Genomic DNA, 19,925 nt, shown 5'->3' on the forward strand with positions numbered 1-19,925 from the left:
CCTTCACCCACTTTTCTGTTGCCCGTCCCCCAGGGAGGAGGTCACATATAGTTCCTTGTAATCGGTTCCCTCTTTCCTACCCACTCTCCCTCTAACCAACTCTTATTTCACCCTTATAGTCCACTGCTAACCAGCCTGGTCCTCGAACCTTCCAACTCTTAATCCTTCCCCTCATCACCCTACCTCAGCAGGAAGTAGTTAAGACAGAACTCAACACCTATTACCACTAAGAGTTTGGGGTGTTTGGGCCGGGTCCGGACCAAGCAGCCCCTTTCTCCAGCCTCTCAGAGATAGATGACCTGCTGAACTTCACAGCCCCTGCTCTTAACATTCCAAGGGGTTTATCTCTCTGAGCAGAGTCCAACTAGCCTCATCTCCCAGCATTCCAAAAAGGAACTTTGCAGTTAGCGAGATAATTGGTTCACAGCATGCAACTGCAGGACTAAAATCCCCCCTTCCCCTTATCAACACATGTGTCCTGGGCTCAGACCCTAAATATATCCCACCCCCTCACTGACAAGGTGCGACTTCCCTGACCTAGCTTGTTGGGTCATCCAGGTGTTTCTCCTTGCCTCAACAAAACCTTTCTTTACTTCTCAAAAAAAGAAAGAGAAAAGGAATAGTTGTAATCCAGTACTTCTTAGTAAGATGACTATATATTATTTTCATCTTCTTTTGCTGCTTCCTGTGTCATTCAGTATTTTGCCTGTAGAAACCTTTAGTATTACAACTTGAGACTTGAATGTTTTCTTTAGTTCTTTCAGCTTACTTTTTGGTCTTCTAATACTTTACTTGGCCTTGGGCTACCTTTTGGAATCTTCTGTTCAGCTCTCTTCAACATTTATTTCTTCTTACATTCACATTAGCTACTCTACGTTCAAGAGCAAATTTAAGAATCTTTTCTTCCATCTGGTCTTTTTCTTTCTTTTATTATTTTTTTTAACACTAGTTCACAGAATACGTCATTTTGACAAATTTTGATTTCCTCAATGAAAAGTACAGAAACCATTTGCATTTACCTTCTACCATTTATGCTGACATTTATCCATTTAATGAGACAAACATGTATATACAAATTCATTTTTTTCTAAGCCTGTAGTCTTGAAATTCTGTGTGGTATACCTATCTCTACAGATACACATCTATTTGACGCAAATGTAAATTGAGTATTAATTATAGTAAATTTGTTTTATTAATGAAAATATTACTTCAGTAATAAATAACTTAATCAAAAAATTCTTAGTAAAAATATCAAATATAAAGACAAACCATGCAGCAGAGATTGTCATACTGACTGATCCAAGCAATCCTTATTAGACATCGAACACAATACCTAAAAGTTGTATAATATTAAATAGTACATAAACATATAGTATCATTTATAAGTTAATAATGTATAATTATGTTGTTTTCAATTAAATAACTTATTTTTTGAAAGGAAATGTGCACACTGCATTCATGTGTCAATTTGACACCTGTCTGTAGAGAGAGGTATAGGAGGGGGTTCCCCTCAAAAAAAGGAAAACGTAGGACACATTTTTCCTACATTTTTCCTACACATTTTTCCTCTGGTAGGAAAAGCAACTCTCTCTGAGTTAGTACACCCAATGGCCTTGCCTGGGAAGGTTCTCTCTGGTCACAGTGAATTTTTCCGTAAAAGCAGTTTTGCTCAAACCTCCTTTGTAGTATTAAATAAAATTGGTGCTGAGGGAAGTGGGGGGACCAGCCCCCACCCGCTGATACTACTTATTACTACTACTCGGATTCAGTAATGCACAATTGTACGGTTGAGATATATAAGCATTATATTAAAGTCATCGAGAGCATGAGAGATAATACAATAATACAGTCAGGCATGATACATAGCAACATTGCTCACCTCAGCCCAGCTTGGTGGTCCATGTGGAGAGAGGGGGAAGGGAAGGAGGGAAAGGGAACAAGGGAGAGGGGAGTGACCAGGGGGTGAGCAGCAAGGAGCTCAGAGTCAGAGAGAGAAGTCCAACCCCTATAGTGCTGACCCTTGCCTATATACCTTTTGGGGGCAAGCCAGCCCACTAATTACAGGTAGAGACATACATCACAGGGAGGGGTTGCACTATAGGCTACACAGCAATGAGAGGGTGGTCTAGGGGGTGGTCTCTGGGTCTCCATAGGAACCATTATCAGTAGGGTGCAAACCCCGCCTAGAGGAATGAAGCTAATGGTCCCAAGCTTCAGAGAGAAGTAGGCCATTGTCTCCAGCAGCAGGGAGCCAGCCCACCCCCTTGGTGGGATGAGACAGCAGTCTGGCAACTGATTGCCTTCAGGGGGGGAATGCCTGAGCATCTGACCTCCCCCCACACTCCTTTAAAAAAAAATTACTGGGGGGTCTTATAGTTCTTATAACAACCCATATTATCAATTGTATCAAGCATATTTGTACAAATGTTGCCATCATTATTTTATAAATATTTACTTTCTATTTGAGCCCTTGTTATCAGCTCCTCTTTTTTCCCTCCCTCCCCCTTCCCACCCTTGTGACCCCTTGATAAATTAGAAACTATTATTATTTTCATATTTTAACACTGACCACTGTCTCCCTTCCCCCACAGTTTCCATTGTTCATCCCCCTGGGGGTGGTGGTGGTGGTTATGTGTGGTTCATCGTGATCAGTTCTCCCTTCCTCCCCTCCTCTCCTCACCTTCACCCCAGCCTCCTGGTATCATTACTCCCATTTCTATTTCTGAGGGTGTGTTAGTCTGGATTGACTAAAGAAACAAATTCATGGACACCCATATGTGCATAAAAAAGAGCTTTATATACAAGAGCAATTGAATATTGAGGAAACATCCCAGCCCAGTTCAGATCAAGTCCATAAGTCCAATACCATTCTATAAAGTCCTTTCCAGACTCATGAAACACATGCAATGATGCCAAATGCAGAAAGATCCAGGCCAGTGGGTGGAAAGTCTTGTGGAGCCAATGGCAGTATAAGCATCTCAGCACTGGCAGGAGTCTACATGTGGCTTCTGCAGATCCTGGGCTCTAGCATAGCTCCATGTGTCTTCTCAGAAGGAATGTCTCAGAGGGAGTGAATGTGTGTTCTGCCTCCAGCGAGCTATTTATCTCCTTAGCACCTCCAAATGAAGTCATTAAGCTGTGAACTGATTGACAGGTTAAACTTTACCCTTTTACTCTTAAGTCTCAAATTGACAACAGATTATGTCACTACCACAGAGGGGTTTATATGACCTGGTTTCCATGTCTGTACCAGTGCTCATGGTCTAGCCTGCAGTGAAAGGCAGGACTGGGGTCATGATAAGGAGGTGGGTGTGAGGAAGCCTCAAAATCAAACCTCATTTTTTGCAATGGCTGATTTAAGAGAATAACGTGTGGCTGTGAAATTTTGTTTCCTGCTCAGTGAAAATGCCACAGAAACTGTTGTGATGTTGAATACAGCTTACAAGGACAAAGCTGGGAAAAACTCAAGTGTGCTTGTGGTTTTCTTGTTTCAAAAAAAACCCGAAATGTCGATTGATGACAAACCTCATTCTGGATGTCTGTCAACTTCCTGAATGGACAAAAATGTAGAAAAAGTTCATGCACTTGTGCTCAAAGACTGATGACAGACCACTGAAGAAATGGTGAAATTATCTGGACTATATTGGAGCTCAATTCAGCGAATTTTAATGGAAGATTTGGGAATGAGAAGGGTCACTGCAAAAGTAGTGCCTCGGCTTCTGACTGACCAGGAAAAAGAGTGTTGACTGGAAACATGCTGTGCTTTGAAAAAACAGCTCTGAAGCAACCGGATTTTTTCCCCAAGGTCATTTTCTGGTAGTGAGACATTGCACTATTGTTAGAACCCCGAAAGCAAAATCAATCAAGCCAGTGGAAGATGCCATTGTCATTTTGCCCAAATAAAACAAGTGAAATCAAAGATCAAGATGATGCTCATTTGTTTTTTTGATGTGAGGGAAATAGTGCATTTGGAGTTCGTTCCACCAGGTCAGACTGTTAATCAAGCTTTCTATTTAGAGGTTCTGAAAAGATTGCATAACTGTGTGACAAAAAAAGGCCTGGTTTGTGGCAGTCGGGGGACTGGTTTTGCCACCACGACAGTGCGCCTGCTCACGCAGCCATCTCAGTGCCAGTTTTTTGGCGAAAAACAGCATGCCTCTCTTGCCTCATGCACCTGACTCACCTAAGCTTGCACCATGAGACTTCTTTTTCTTTCTGCGAATGAAGAGCGACATGAAAGGACAGCATGTGACAACACAGAAGAGGTGAAGAGAAAACCAAACTGAAGGAGGTACTGTCAACCATCCAAACAGATGCGTTTGAAAAATGTTTCCAAGAATGGAATCGCAGATTTGACAAATATATTAAGTGTAATGGAGAGTACTTTGAAGGTGATAATGTTGTTTTGTAAAAAAACATAAACACATATCTGTGGGTGGGGAGGATTCCAGTTTTGGGGGGTTACTCCGTATTATAAGAAATGTCCATAAACTTAGTGATAATGACATTTTGCTTTCTTCATGTATGGTTTTCTTGATACCATCCTATAACTCGTTTGATCCTCAGTCACCAGTGTTCAGTGAGTCAAATCTGTTGTTCTTCAGATGGTCTCTTAAATTCAGGTGTGATACATTCAAGGTCAATTTTGGTTCTGTGAACTTGTTTTAATTATCTTCAGCTTTAGTTTGAACTTATATATGAGTAATAGATGGTCTGTTCCACAGTCAGTCCCTATCCTTGTTGTGCTTGATTATATTGAGCTTCTCTACTATTGTTCTCACAGATATACTCGGGTTTTTTCCTCTGCATTCTCTCTTGTGAAGTTCACAATTACAGTCACTATTTATGTTGTTTAAAGAAGGTATTTGCGATGAAGAAGTCATTGGTTTTCTAAATTCTATTGTGTGATCTTCAGCTTTATTTATATTACCAGGTCATATTTTCTAGCTCTTGGTCCTTCTTTTTTGTTACCAGCATTTGAATTCTCATCCCCAGTAATTATCAATGCATCTTATTTACATGTTATATCGATTTCAGAATAAAGAAGTTGGTGGAATTATTAGTGTTCTGCATTTCTGTTTTTAGTAGCTGATATATAAATTTGCATAACAGTTGTATTAACTGGCTTTCCTTGTAGATGTTTCAATAGTATCCCATTGCATACTACATTGTACTTCAATATAGGTCATGAAATGTTCTAGTTGATGATTAATGCAATGCCTTTTCTCTTGTATTTTTTATTCCTCTCATATTGAACCATAGGATTTTTCAATTCAAAATGGCCAGTGCCAGTGGATCTTAGCTCACTAATGCCTAGGATATTGATCTTTAGGAGCTTCATTTTATTTTTGACAACTTTAAATTTTCCAGTTTCATACTCTGTACATTTTATATTCTAGTTATTAATGGATGTTTACAGCTGTTTCTTCCCATTTTGAGTTATGCTCCATCAGCAAATGAAAATCTATCCAAGTCACTAATGTCAACTCTATATTGAGGAGGCAGTTTTTTCTCAACATTATTTTGAGTGCTTTCCCAGCCAAGAAGTTTTCTTCTGACACTGAGACAATATCCCACTACTACTTATCGGGTTTTCAGTGGCTAATTTTTATAAGTGAACCACCTATTTCTTCTTCGTAATCTGTTCTTATTCTGGAAGTGCCACTGAAAGCTGGTCACCATGGTGACCCTGATGATACTTGAAATGCTAGTTGCATAGCTTCCAGTAACACAGCAACATGAGAACCACCACTGTGCAACAAACTGACAGATAAATGGAGACATACAAGTACCAAAAATAAAGTAAACCTAACACTGAAAATAAGGAGCCTGAGACAACTGCAATATGAAAACAGGGAATAAGTCATGTAATTGTAGAACTTCCAGATGGAAAGGAAGTCAAGACAATATGAAGACTGAATGACTTTTAAATTTGGGAATATAATAATAACAGGGTAGCTAAAAAAAAAAGGATAAATCTCTACAATATAAAAAGGAAAACTAGTAAGTATTCATAAATTCTAACACAACAGTAATAAAGAAAATAATAAGATCAATTAACAGAAGATATGAAACAAATCAACACAGAAGAATAAAAGCACTGCAAATGACAGTAGCAAACTGATACCTATCGATAATTATACCAAATATAAGAAAATGGTACCTAACAAAATACTATGTATAAGACACACTAGATAAAAAGACAAAAACTAAAACTTAAATGCTGAGAAAACATGTATAAAGTAAATGGCAACCAAAACACAGAAGCAGCAATATTAACTTCTGAAAAAAACAAACATTAAGACAAAACATTGCGAAAGAGAAAGGGAAGGACAGTATGTAATCGCTTAGAGGTCAATCCAGCAAGAAAACAGAATAATAGTAAATATCTAGGTGCCCAATGAAAAGCTCCAAAACACAGAAATAAAATTTTAACAGAACTGAAAAGAGAAATCCACCACTGTACAATAATAGGTGGAAATTTTAATATAGTGATCTAAATAATACAGTTACCCAGTTTGACCTCACTCTATTCAACAATAACATAATATTCATTCTTTTCCAGTGCACATAGAATATTCTCCAGAATAGACTATAGAAGGGTACTAGATACCACATAGACTCAAGTATAAGCTGACCCGAATATCAGCCAAAGCACCTAATGTTACCACAAAAACGGCATTAATAATGTGCTGAAAAATTCGGCTTATACACAAGTATATACGGTAAGTAAAGTACTACTAATTACTAGGAGACAAGTGCAAACTTACATGGATCTATTCCAAACAAACTGTGTTTATACATGTTTCTCTTTGTGATTAGTGAATTGCTGCAAACAAATTCTCAAGTAATACACCTGTCTTCAAGAAAGACAAGTAATTAATAGACTTGTCTAAGTCTCGTTAGGGTGCCTTCAAAAAACAAAGGTCCAATCAAAACTGGCTTCTGTGAGGATCTACTGAGCCTGTTAAATTCAAGGGGAAATGTTATGGTGATATGAGTATAGTAAAGGGCTTCCAGCAGAGTGATCTTTGTAATTTCCTCGAAGGACATAGGACAGTCATATTAAGCGGCTTATTATGAAGGCTTAAGAAAATGGAAAACTATCTATGGGAGGAAAGCTAGGAAAGTTGTCCTGAGGAATATTTTCCCCATCACAACAGAGCACCTGCTAATGAGGATAGCAAGGGCTGTCCAATAGTAATTTTGTTGGGAAGTTTTACTCCATCCACCTATAGCCCCGATCTTTCCCCTTCAGACTTTTTGTTCCCTAAACTAAAAAAAAAAAGTTTAAAGGGAATATGATTTGAGTCCCTTGAGAAAGCTAAAGTTGCCTTTTTAATATGGTGTAAATCAAAGAGTGCATAATTCTTCAGGGAAAGGTTAGAGTAGTGGTTCTCAACTTTCCTATTGTCGCAACCCTTTAATACAGTTCCTCATGTTGTGGTGACCCCCCAATCATAAAATTATTTTTGTTGTTACTTCATAACTGGACTTTTGCTACTGTTATGCTTCAGGCGACACCTGAGAAAGGCTCATTCAACCCCCAAAAGGGTTGCAACCCACAGGTTGAGAACCGCTGGGTTAGAAAGATTGAACCAATGCTTTCAAGACATGTATAGAGCTAAATGCAGCCTATGTTGAAAAACAATAGCTTCACATTTTGATATATTTTAATATAGGTTTGTGTGATATTGAAGCAGTATTTTTTTTGACTTTTTTGGTCTTTTGATCTTTTTTTTTTTAGGGCTCATACAACTCTTACCACAATCCATACCCACATCAATTGTGTAAAGCACATTTGTACATTCATTGCCCTCATCATTCTCAAAACATTTGCTCTCCACTTACGCCCTGGCATCAGCTCCTCATTTTTTCTCCTCCCTCCCCACTCACCCCTCCCTCATGAACCCTTGATAATTTATAAATTATTTTGTCCTATCTTGCACTGTCCGACATCTTATTTTTTGACTTACCCTTACATTTTAGACCACAAAACTAGCCTCAGTAAAATTAGAAACCTGGAAATACTATAAACCATCTTCTCAGATCGCAATGCTATAACATTAGAACTCAATAACAGGAAGGTTAGGGGAAAAATCAAATACATTGAAACTGTCCAACATCCTACTTTAAAATTACTGGGCTAATGTGGAAAAAAAAGATAAATGATATGTCAGCAGAACTAACTGAAATAAAAATTGGACTGCTAGTATATTTCTAGAAAATTGTCAAGTTTGTTAGAGTACAGTTCTTCATAGTATTGTTATTATAATTTTTATTTCGGACAGTGCAAGATATGGAGTAGAAGCTTCATTATTCGCTATATTCAACATTATTCTCATTGGAGAGTGGTTGAAAGGCTGAAACATTGCCATGCAGATGGGTCAGTGGACATAAACAAAGATGTATATTATCACTATTCCTATTCAAGATTGCATTGAAAGTCTTAGCCAGAGCAGAATTCAACAAAGAGAAGTTAAAGGCATCCAGATCAGCAAAGAAGCAGTAAAACTATCTCTATAAGCAGATACTTTGATCATTTACAAAAATAATACTATAAATGCAACAAGAAAACTATGGAAACCAATACAAGGATTCAGCAAAGTGGCAGAGTTTAAAATCGGCCAACAAAAATCAGTCATACTCAAGGAACTGATCTCTAACATCTATAGAAAATTTCAGCACCTCAACAAGAAAAAGGCAATAGCCCAATTGAAAAATGGACAGATAGTTGACCATGGAAGACATTCAGGAGACCAACACACATGACAAATATTCTTGATTGCTAGCTATCCAAGAGATGGAAATCAAAACAATGACGAGATACCCCCAACCCCACCCCTGAATTGATAGCAAAATTCAAAATAGAAAACAAGTACTGGAAGGGATGTGGAGAGATTAGAACCCTCATACACTGCTGATGGGACTATAAAATAGTATAGTCACTATGAAAAGTGATGTGGTGCTTCCTCAAAGAATTGTCTATTAGACTGGGTTGACTAGAGAAACAAATCCAGGGACACTCATACATGTAATAAGAAATAGCTTTATATCAAACAACAACTGTATATTAAGAAAACATCCCAGCCAAGTCCAAATCAAGTCCATAAGTATGATATTTGCCCATAAGTTCAATACTAGTCCATAAATCCTTCTCCAGACTCATGCAGTCACATGATTGATGCACAATACAGGAAGATCACAGGCTGGTAGGTGCAAAGTCTTGTGGATCCAGTGGTGGTGGAAGCATCTCAGCAGTGGCATGGGTCTCCTCATGGTTGCTCCAGCTCTTTGAGTGTGGCTCTTCAACAGGAAGGTAAAGCAGAGAGAGAGAGACTCCTCGCAGGTCTCAGTGTGACTCCACATGGCTTGTGAACAGGAAAAAGAAGGCAGAGAGAAAGTGTGTGTGGCCCACCTCCAGGAAGAAAGAGAAGTTCCCAGAATCCTCATGAGAAGGCCACACCCACAAGGAGGCATCATCAGGCTGTGACCTGATTGATAAGCTAGACTCTACCCCTACAATGATTAATAAAGTTGACATGAAAATATGTAACTACCACAAATTCATACTGGAATTATCATATGACCCAGCAATAGTGCTACTTGGTACATACCTTGCAAAAATAAAGAGTATAGCATGAAGAAATGAACCCATGTTTATTGCAGCACTATTCACAGTAGCAAGAAGTTGGAAGCAACCTAATTGTCCATTGGTGGAAGAAGGATAAATAAATCTTAGTACATACAGCAGAATATGATGCATCACTAAAGAATAATGCTAAACCCATGAAATACTTTATGATGTGGGTGGATTTGGAGGACATTATACTGAGTGAAGTTAATCAAACACAGAAGTGCGAATATCATATGAAAGCACTGTTATAAAAAAGCTAAGATAAAGGTTTTTTATATCAAAAGAAACTGATGATCACCACAAGTGGGATGGGGAAGAAAGGAGGGAAGGGGCAGCAATAGGCTAGAGGATAGACAGTTGTTAATTTTGGTGAAAGTGATGTTAATATAGAGGGAGATGGGAACAAGGTTGCAGGACAGAGCAAGCCATTGAGAGGGTTGTTGATAAGTTGTAGAATGTAAAAACGATGATCTGATATGTAAACCCTCTTTGAATTCAGAGTGCTCCTTAGAGGCAAGGGTGGCAAAACTTCATCTTAAATACTTTGGACATGTTGTCAGGAGAGACCGGTCCCTTGAGAAGGACATGTTTGGTAAAGTAGAGGTGCGGCAAAAATGTGGAAGGCCCTCAATGAGATAGATTGACACAATGGCTGCAACAATGAGCTCAGGCTCAGTTGTAAGGATGGCACAGGTCCAGTCAGTGTTTTGTTCTGTTATGCATAGGGTCACTGTGGGTTGGAACTGACTCAAAGACACCTAGCAACAACAACCTAATTCACAATTTAAAATCTGGGAGCAGGGGGATCAAACTTCTCTACATTAACAAAGAGAATTCTGAAAAGGAAATCAAGAATACAGTATTACAACAACCAGGAAAATATGAAGTACTTGGGAATAAATCCAATCACAGAAACAAGATACCTATACAAAGAAAACTAAAAACTAAAAAACAGTACTACAATAAATCTATACAAATGAATGGCTGTACCATGCTCATGGATAGGAAGAGTAAATACTATGAATAATTTCAATACTTCTCAAAGAGAGCTTTAGATATAATACAATTCATATCTAGACTCCAGCGTCATCCTCTAAAAGAGATGGAAAAAACTAATCATCTTTATATGGAAAGGAGTGAGATCTCAGATAAAGCACTACTAAAGAACAAAATAGGAGCCATAATAATCAAATCAGCCTGATTATTGCTGTAGTGACAGACACATAGACAAATTGAACAAAATTGAGAACCCAGAAGTAAATCCACCCACCAATGAACTGCTAATCTTTGGGGGGAATAAAAAAGATCAAAAGCACATTGATTAGAGAAGAGAGAATCTCTTTAATAAATGTTACCAGCAGCACATAGTTATCTATTTGAAGAAAAATTAAGCAGGATCCATATCCTCATATTTAAAAATGAACTCGGGATGCATTAAAGACCTAAATGTAAAAACCTAAAGCTTTGTAAACTAGGGATAGATTGGAACAAACTTAGGGTTCTCTGATAACTATCTAACATAACTGAAAACACAAACAGCAGAAGACAAATTAGACAACTTGAACCTCCTGTAAATTAAACATTTATTCCCATAAGAAAATATTATATAAGAGTAAAGAGAACCTTTAAACTTTGGGGGGAAATTAGCAGCGACAAAGGATTAATCTGTAAAATTCACGTCAGCATTTCAGAAACAAAAACAATCCAATATTAAAAGACTCAGTGGACATGAACAGACACATCATCAAAGAAGACAGGCAGCCAACAAACACATGAAGGAAATTCTTGCATTCACTATCCATAAAAAACCCAAAGTGACTGTCAAGTCTATTCTGACTCTTAGTGGCACTATGTAGGGTTTACAAAAGTAAATCTGTACAGAAACAGACAGTCTCTCATTCAAGAGTGGCTGGTGGTTTTGAACTGCCAGTCTTGTACACATGTTCAAAAAACGAGAAATGCTGGCAAAGATGTGGAGAGATCAGAACCCCCATACATAGTTGCTAGGACTATAGAACGGTGCAACCACTGTGGAAAGTCATGTGGTATTTCCTCAAAACGTTGAGAATAGAAAAACCACCTACCCAGCACTATCTATCCTACAGAAATTAGTGCTAGCACACTAATTGACAATAGCAAAAAAAAAAAAGTGAAAAAGTGCCACCAGCAGATGAATAGGCAAACATACTGGTACATACACACAATGGACTACTCTTCAGGAATAATGATGAATCTGTGAAATACTTCATAGTATGGATGAACCTAAAGGACATTGTGCTGAGTGAAGTCAGTTAATCACAAAAGGACAATGGATGAAGACATTACTATAAAAAATCTGTCATTGTTGCTGGGTGCCATCGAGTCAGTTCTGAAACACTGTCTGGTCCTGGACCATCCTTGCTCAAGTCCTTAGAGCAACTCTGGCCATACTTCTTCCAATAAAAAGTATAGAAAAAATTTATTCACCGAAAGAAATATTCTTTGAAAGTTATGGAGGGAGGATAAATCTGTAATTAGAGTGTAGACGTACGAGGGGCCTTTAAAAGCTCAAGGAGAAAAAAAGAATGAAAAGATAGTGGGGGTTTCCAATGAACTTTATGAAGCCCCCTCACATAAACTTGGGTGAATGGAAAAAGCAGTATAGAATAAGGGAGAGGTCAGCACAAAATCATTAGGACAATGACACTTTGTTTTTTGTTGTTGGTAAGTGCCATCAAGTTATTTAGACCCATAGCAACCTTATGCACAACAGAACTAAACACTGTACAGTCCACCATCCTCACAACTGTTCCTGTGCCTGAGCCCACCATTACAGCCGCAGTGTCAGTCCATCTCATTGAGGGCTGTTCTCTGTTTTGCCCTCCCTCGACTTTACCAAGCATGATGTCCTTCTCCAGGGGCTGGTCTCTCCTGAAAATGTCCAAAGTATGTAAGATAAAGTCTTGCCATCCTTGCCTCTAAGGAGCACTCTGGCCATACTTTTTTCCCAAGACAGATGAGTTGTCCTTTTAGCATTCCATAGTACTTTGAATATTCTTCTCCAGCACAATTCAAATGCTTTAGTTCCTCTTCAGTTTTCCTTATTGAATGTCCAACTTTCCCATGCAAATAAGGCAATGGAAAATACCATGGGTTGGATCAAGCACACCTTCTTCCTCCAAGTAGCATCCTTGCTTTTCAGTACTCTAAAAAGTTCTTGTGCAGCAGATTTACCTAATGCAACTCATCTTTTGATTTCTTGACTGCTGCTTCCATGAGCATTGAGTGTGGATCCAAGCAAGACAAAATCCTTGACAACTTCCAACTTTTCTCCATTTATCAAGATGTTACCTAATGGGCTAGTTGTGAAGAATTTGGTCTTCTTTACATTGAGTCATAATTCTTACTGAAGGCTGCAATCCTTGATCTTCATCAGCAAGTGCTTCAAGTCCTTCTTACTTTCAGCAAGCAAAATGGTGTCATCTGCCTATTGAGGGTTAAGAAGCCTTCCTCCAACCGTGATGTCACATTCGTTTTCATATAAGCCAGCTTTTCTGGTTGTTTTCAGCATACAGATTGAACAAGTATGGTGAGAGGATACAATCTTGGCAACACCTTTCCTGATTTTGAACCGTGCAGTATTCCCTTGTTCTGTTCACACAACTGCCTCTTATTCTATGTACAAGTTCATCATGAGTACAATGAAGTGTTCTGAAATTGCCATTCTTCTCAAAGTTATCCATAGTTTATTATGGTCCACAGGTTAATGCCTTTGCATAATCAATAAAACACATGAAGATCCTGAAGGCTCCAGTCCCACAGACTTTACTTGACTCACATAACCATGGCCTACTCCGCTCAGAGAAATCAGCTTCTCCTCATCACAATTTGAGTGCCCTCAGACCTGTGGGGTTCATCGTCTGGCACTATCTCCAACAATGTTCTGCTTACATTCTTTAGGCTTTCCGTATCTGACAATGTTTCGAAGCTATGCCTAATGTTTTCACCAGCTCTTTCCTTCGAAGTGGGGAGCTGAGTCCTTCTTTGTTGTCTGTTCTTAGTCTGGAAGCTCCGCTGAACCTGTTCACTATGGGTGACCCTGCTGGCACTTGAAATAACAGTGACATAGCTTCCAGCATCACAGCAACACATATGCCACCACAGTCCGACAAACTGACAGACAAGTAGTGGACGAAGACATTGGGAGTAGCACAAGAATTAAAGGCAGTAAAGGTAAATAGTATTATATACCCAATCTTCTATTATCAATAATAACAGTAATCTATTGGAGGGGACGTAGATAATTAAACTAAGCAAGGGTGGGAAAGTGCATGAGCCATGACTATACTAGTATGGGTTTGACCAATATTTTAACATGTGTCTTTAAATGTGCTATAAATATATCCTTGAAAATAGAGCACTAAAAAAACCCCACTGCCTGGTTAAATTATAATAAGTAGCTAAATTATAATAACTTCTTAGTCAGAAACAAACACATGGGAATGAATTGCTGGGCCCTGGGGTTCAGGGCCATAGTCTCAAGAAACAGCAAGGTCAATTGGCATAACTTGGTCCACAAAGACAATGTTCTATATCCTACTTTGGTGAGTAGCAGCTGCAGTCTGAAAACTTGTGAGCTTCCATTAAAGTTGCAATTAGTGAAAGATGCAAGGAAACAGTTTGTTCATCATCCAATGGACTGATGAACCGTACTTCAATGATCCTGAGATAAAAAAAGTAGATGGTAATCTTGCTACCACTATGGACCACTCTATGAATGGGATCTTAAAATGAGGTTCTGGATAATGTATGAGAAAAATGTGGAACAATACTCAAAATAATAATAAAAAAGACCCCAGAAGATGGACAACAGAAAAGTGGGCAAAGGGAGACGTCAAACTGTGTGAGATATGACAAAATAATAATTTATAAATTATCAAGGGTTCATGAGGAAGTGGGGAGTGGGGAGGGAGGGGAAAAATAAGGAGCTGATACCTAGGGCTCAAACAGAAAGCAAATGTTTTGATAATGATGGCAACAAATGTACAAATGTGCTTGACACAAGGAATGTATGTATGGATTGTGATAAGAGTTGTACGAACCCCCAATAAAATGATTAAAATAATAATAATAATAAAAGACAAAGTTTACTGGTCATGTAAAGACTGGTGGAAGCCCCAAGACATGGCTAGCCCATGAGTACCCTTGAGGCCTGGAATGAAACTCCACTTTCAGCCAGATGATAGAACTATAAAGTGAACAATAACACAGAGGATACACTACTCTTTTATAACAATAATACTCTCCCTAGGACAATCCTTTATATTAGATCCTTAGTACTTGCTCAGGGACAAAGCTCAGAAGGCAGGAAGGGATAGGAATTAAGAGTGAATGGGAATGACGAATATGGAGAAAGTAGAAAGGGTGTTGTTTCATTGTGAAAATTGTAATATCACAAATCAAAATGTGTATGGACTATTGAATGATAAACCAATTTCCTGTAGAAACTTTTACCCAATAACATTAAACGTAAAATAAATAATAGGAAAATAAAATTGTAACAAGATACATGTAACAATAATAAAAAAATACCAAGGTTCTAGCAATAAACTTTCAAAAGTTGTATAAATCCCTTATGAAGAAGACTACAATTTCACTAAAACATTAAAGAAAACTTAAATATATTGCTATAACAAGTTGGAAGTCTTTTTACTATAACAATTCCTTAAATATTGATAGATTCAATGGAGTCAAAATCCCTACAGGGTGTTTGCTTGTTTTTGTTTTACATAACTTAATACTAGAAAAATAAATATGAACGAGCACAGAACCAGTAATAGTCATGATACGTGTGATGAACAAGAATGGTTGTTTTATATATCAAGAAGTAATCCTTATTATGATATTTATAAGCTGAGATAAGAAAGCTCAGGGGTGGAAGCAGATAAATGAATCATTGTGATAGCCCAGTAAAACAAAATCTCATGAACATGTAATTTAGACAGAGCGGGAAAAATGAACTCTTTAGTACATGGTACTGGGATAATTAGTTATTTATGTGGGATTGGATACTTATTTTATACCATATGGGTAAATTGGTCCCTAATGGATGATACAACTAAATGTGAAAGGCAAAATTATAAAACTTATAGAAGTTACAATAGAGTAATACTTTTTAGGCCAGAAAGGAAGGACAGAAAGCACAGATGACAAAGGAAGATAATTGATAATTTTTACTTACATTCAAGGTAAGAAATTTTGCATTTAAAGGCACCATGGGCGTATAAAAAAGTGAGGCTACAGATTGAGAGAAGATATTTGTAACACAATGAAAGACTTACTATCCAGAATATGTAAAGAACCTCTCTAAAAACTCACTGCAACTCATAGTAACCCTGTAAGATAGGTTAGAACTGCCCTGTGGATTTCCAAGCCTGTTTAACTGTATATGGTGTAGAAAGTTTCCTTTTTCTCCCACAGAGTAGCTGGTGGTTTCAAACTACTGACCATGTGGTTAACAGGCCATATGTAACCACTACTACCAGGGCTCCTTAACACAAGTCAATCAAAAGAAAAACAAATCTCAACAGTGGAGAAAAGACTCCACTAGACACTGTAGGAGAGGAATCATGTGACTGAGAAAATACACTGGATACACAGAACAGTTGGAAGTTACAAACTGTTCTGCGGTAGAAAGATGTGGCAGTTTGCTTCTGGGAAGATGTACAGCCTGGAAACTATAGGATTAGGGCAGTTTTACTCTTTTCTATTGGATCCCTGATTCGGAATCAACTGTAAGGCAGTGGATTTCTTTTGTTGTTTGGAGTTCCCCCACTGTCGTAAGAGTACTAGTTGGTGCAAGCACTTTAAAAATCATTCTGGCATTACTTGATAAAAGTGAAGATGTTGGAAACCCAACAATTCCTGTGAGTGCGCAGATGAGAGCATGGGTACAAGTGTGCTTGCCCACCAAAGTTTATGAAGTAAGCAGGGGGTTAGTGTCCTCCAAGAGAGGGTGAGTGTCCTGCAAGAGAGTAATTAATTTTGATTTTTTTTTTTAGTCGAGCATTATTCAGCAGTCAAAATGTGTAAATTTCAACTGATCACCATGATAAATTTCCCAAGTAAAAGGTGGAGTAAAGGGCCAGGCATAGTGTTTCATTTGATACTAAAAGTTCAGAAAGTACATTCAAGTCACCATATACTCTGTTACTTGAGGGAGAAAGAAGGGAATGACTAAGACAGAATTTTTGGTGGGGCAGAGGCACCCCAAGAAAGGCCCACAAGGGCAGCAGTGGCTCCCGTGTTTTCAGACTGCTGTGGGTAGGCCAGAGGCGTCTGTTGCGAGCGCAGCAGTGGCACAGGTCTATTTCTACAGATCTAAAGTGAGAGTCCCACTACTACAAGATTTATCCATAGTGTAGTAGATGAATTTAGGTGTTCTTTCTGGTTCTTTAAGAGAAAAATGCCCTCTGTGACCCTCTGAATTGATTTTGTAACTCGTTGTTTGAATGCGTTATATAGTGTAAGCTGGGTAGTAAGTACACAGGAAAAATGCCCTCTGTGACCCTCTGAATTGATTTTGTAACTCGTTGTTTGAATGCGTTATATAGTGTAAGCTGGGTAGTAAGTACACAGGTTATTTGTTCTGTTGCTGTTTCTTTATAAAGGACTCACACCTTTTCTTCACATGCATTTCAGAAAGAGAAATCACTCCGGGGTGTTTTTTTCAGGAAGTGTAGCATGGGTGACCTTGTTCTTCCAGATGGGAAGAGCCTGCAGATACCCCACTGGGTCCCACTGGAGTGAGATCTAACTCAGAGGACAAAAGGCTTGAGGAGGTCCTCTGTGAAGCCATATCCTTTCTGGCCCCTTACCGGGGAGGGTAACCCACGCTGTCAGGGGCTGCGGCTCTCTCACTGTCCAGCTTTGGGCTCTAGCTCTGCCTAGCACTCCTGTAGGGCTCACAGCATTCTCTCCCTTCACTCACCTAATCTGCCTGGAATGTTCTAGGGGCCCCTCTGAGCCCTTGGCCTCTCCACAGGTGCCAAGCCAGGGGCATCTGTCTATCCATGGGGACTGCCCACGGAAGCCAGCACACATCCAGTCTCCAAGGACTCAGACCCGTGGGTGGTTCCACAGCAGCCAGCCCTGAGTTCCAGGACAAGAACCTCTGACACCTGGGATACATCTTCAGCTGCCAAGCAAATGTCTGCCTCTGGTAAGATAGTAACCCCAAGTGCCCAAGTATAGATGCCTGGTCGTGTAAGCTGGCAAAAAGTCACAAGCCGCCTGGGAATGTTCTTGAGTGGTGTGGGAGAGCAGGCTGTGTTGGGCCCTACTGCTTTAGCCTTCAGGCCTGCCATCACACCCAAGAGTCCAGAGCAAGCTGGGTTCAGGGAACTTCCCACAAACCCTAATCCAAGCTTCTGGGCCCAGCTCAGATGTACACCTCTACCATTTGTACCTTCTTAGTTTAAGGGCTTGCTAGAGGCAGTGGTGGCATGTGCCCCATATTGTGTTCTGAAGCTATGTCTCCAGCCTGGCTTTCCTGGTCCTCCTAGCCTTTAGATGACCCAAAGCCAATCCTGCCCTCTGCTCCCCCAGGGTTCTTCTCCTAGGTGGGGGTAGAAATGTACCTCCCTGTTCACTCCAATGGGGCAAAGGCCTCCTGTCAGGCCAACCATGACTGTGTGGACTGGGACACTGAAGCCCAGAAGCAACCTGACACACTCCATCACTGCCTCTCATGTCTGCTAGGGTTCTTTGATCTCTTCAGTAATCTGAATGGTACAAATAAAGATGACTTCTCTGAATTTGACAACCTCCGAACTTCAAAAAAAACAGGTATGTAAAGATGATAGTGATTTTCATAACATTATTTATTTCAGCTTCTGTTTTTTGTTTTAATTTTTATTTCAGCTTCTTATACTACCTCAAAGTTCTCATCTTGGGAGCCATAATCTTCTTGCAAGATTCACATAAATAATAAATCTGTGCTGGAGTTTTCTTTCAGTTTTTCTGTTGGACCCATGCTTCCTGTTCCAGCCACCTCTATCTTGTCACTTAGGTAGATGCCTCCTGGTGTGGCATACCAGGGTTAGACCTTCGCCTCCCAACTTCCTGTTTCCCAGAGGTGTTCCCTTTCTCCAAATCCACCTTCCTTCTTTGGGTGCCATTGGGGTGGGGGTGCTGAGATAAAGGCCGGGTGGTGGTGGTGGTGGAGATGAACCTGGAGAGGCCAAGGATGTCTTTTACATGTGTTCTGTTGTGGCTCTGGGGACCACTGAGGCCTCTAACCATTCCAGAAGTGGTCACAGAACCACACCTCCAGTCGCATAGAACAACTCTTGCCTTTCACCACTTTCCCCCCACCATCCTACTTTCTTACTCCTGTCTTCCTCTTCCTCACCCTTCTCTTTTGACTCCCCAGCTGCAGCTACAGATCTAGCCAGTCCTGGTTTCAGGTATGAGCAGCCAGGCCCCAGATCATGCCTCATCTAGCCCAAGGGTGGAGGTCGGGGTGAGGGGTTCTCTGCCAGCAAGCCAGAGAAAGCTTGGAGAATGTATTGTTTGGGGGCGGGGGGTTTCTTTTGCCACATTAAAAACAAAACAAAAAACAGTAGTAAGATTCCATGTGTCTCCGTCATAGGCTTAAGTATAACCTAACTGTCCTTGCCTGCCTTTCATACTTCTATGTGAAGGGTGCTCAGCCATCGCTACAAGAACACCTTTCTGGGGTTTGCAATATGACTCTACAATTATAGATATATTCATATTGTGAGAAATTTGGAAAAGATAGTAAAGTTTGAGGAAGAAATGGAAACTCCTCTATAATCGTACCACCTAAACAGTCTCTGTGTTTACTTAATGCCACTTTGTGTAACTCAGAAGGACTCAGTTGGTGATTTTTTGGAGGATATTTTCGGTTGAGTTCAGATATTGCTAATGTAAATAATGCTGTGGTGAGCATCCTGGGTACATTATTTCCTTAGGCTAGATTCCTAGAAATGTGATTACTGAGTGAAGAGTAGGACATTTTAAGGATCTCTATGCCCATCATCATGTTGCATTCTACCAAAACAGTCATCTTCCTGCAGACCCATCTCAGCATACCCTCTGTTGGCTGACTTAAAAAATAATTTGCTTTCTTTTTATTATCAAGAAACCAATGTTCATTGTAGAAAATATGTAAAATGCAAACATAAAAATTATAAATTGCCCATGTCTGGCCACCAAACAAAAACATCTTCATGTTTTTGGAAGATTGTCCTATACTACTCTCTTATAAATTCATTTAATACAGTGT

The 19,925-nt window shown here is 39.4% G+C and overlaps 1 protein-coding gene across 5 annotated transcripts in view; it reads left to right on the forward strand.

Moving 5' to 3' along the window:
• Positions 1-19,925, forward strand: part of EPN2 (epsin 2) — a 114,265-nt gene that overhangs the window by 89,157 nt on the left and 5,183 nt on the right. For 3 of the 5 annotated variants that reach the window (XM_045290268.1, XM_045290271.1, XM_045290269.1), the window contains exons 6-7: positions 17,661-17,837; positions 18,377-18,463. In XM_045290268.1, coding sequence (XP_045146203.1) covers positions 17,661-17,837; positions 18,377-18,463 — 264 coding nt within the window. The remainder of the gene's footprint in view (positions 1-17,660; positions 17,838-18,376; positions 18,464-19,925) is intronic. The other 2 variants (XM_045290270.1, XM_045290272.1) reach the window with 1 other exon arrangement.

This window comes from Echinops telfairi, unplaced genomic scaffold (assembly GCF_000313985.2).
Source record: "Echinops telfairi isolate 266 unplaced genomic scaffold, ASM31398v2 ScPeMD7_35;HRSCAF=133_1, whole genome shotgun sequence".
NCBI classification, from domain to species: domain Eukaryota; kingdom Metazoa; phylum Chordata; class Mammalia; order Afrosoricida; family Tenrecidae; genus Echinops; species Echinops telfairi.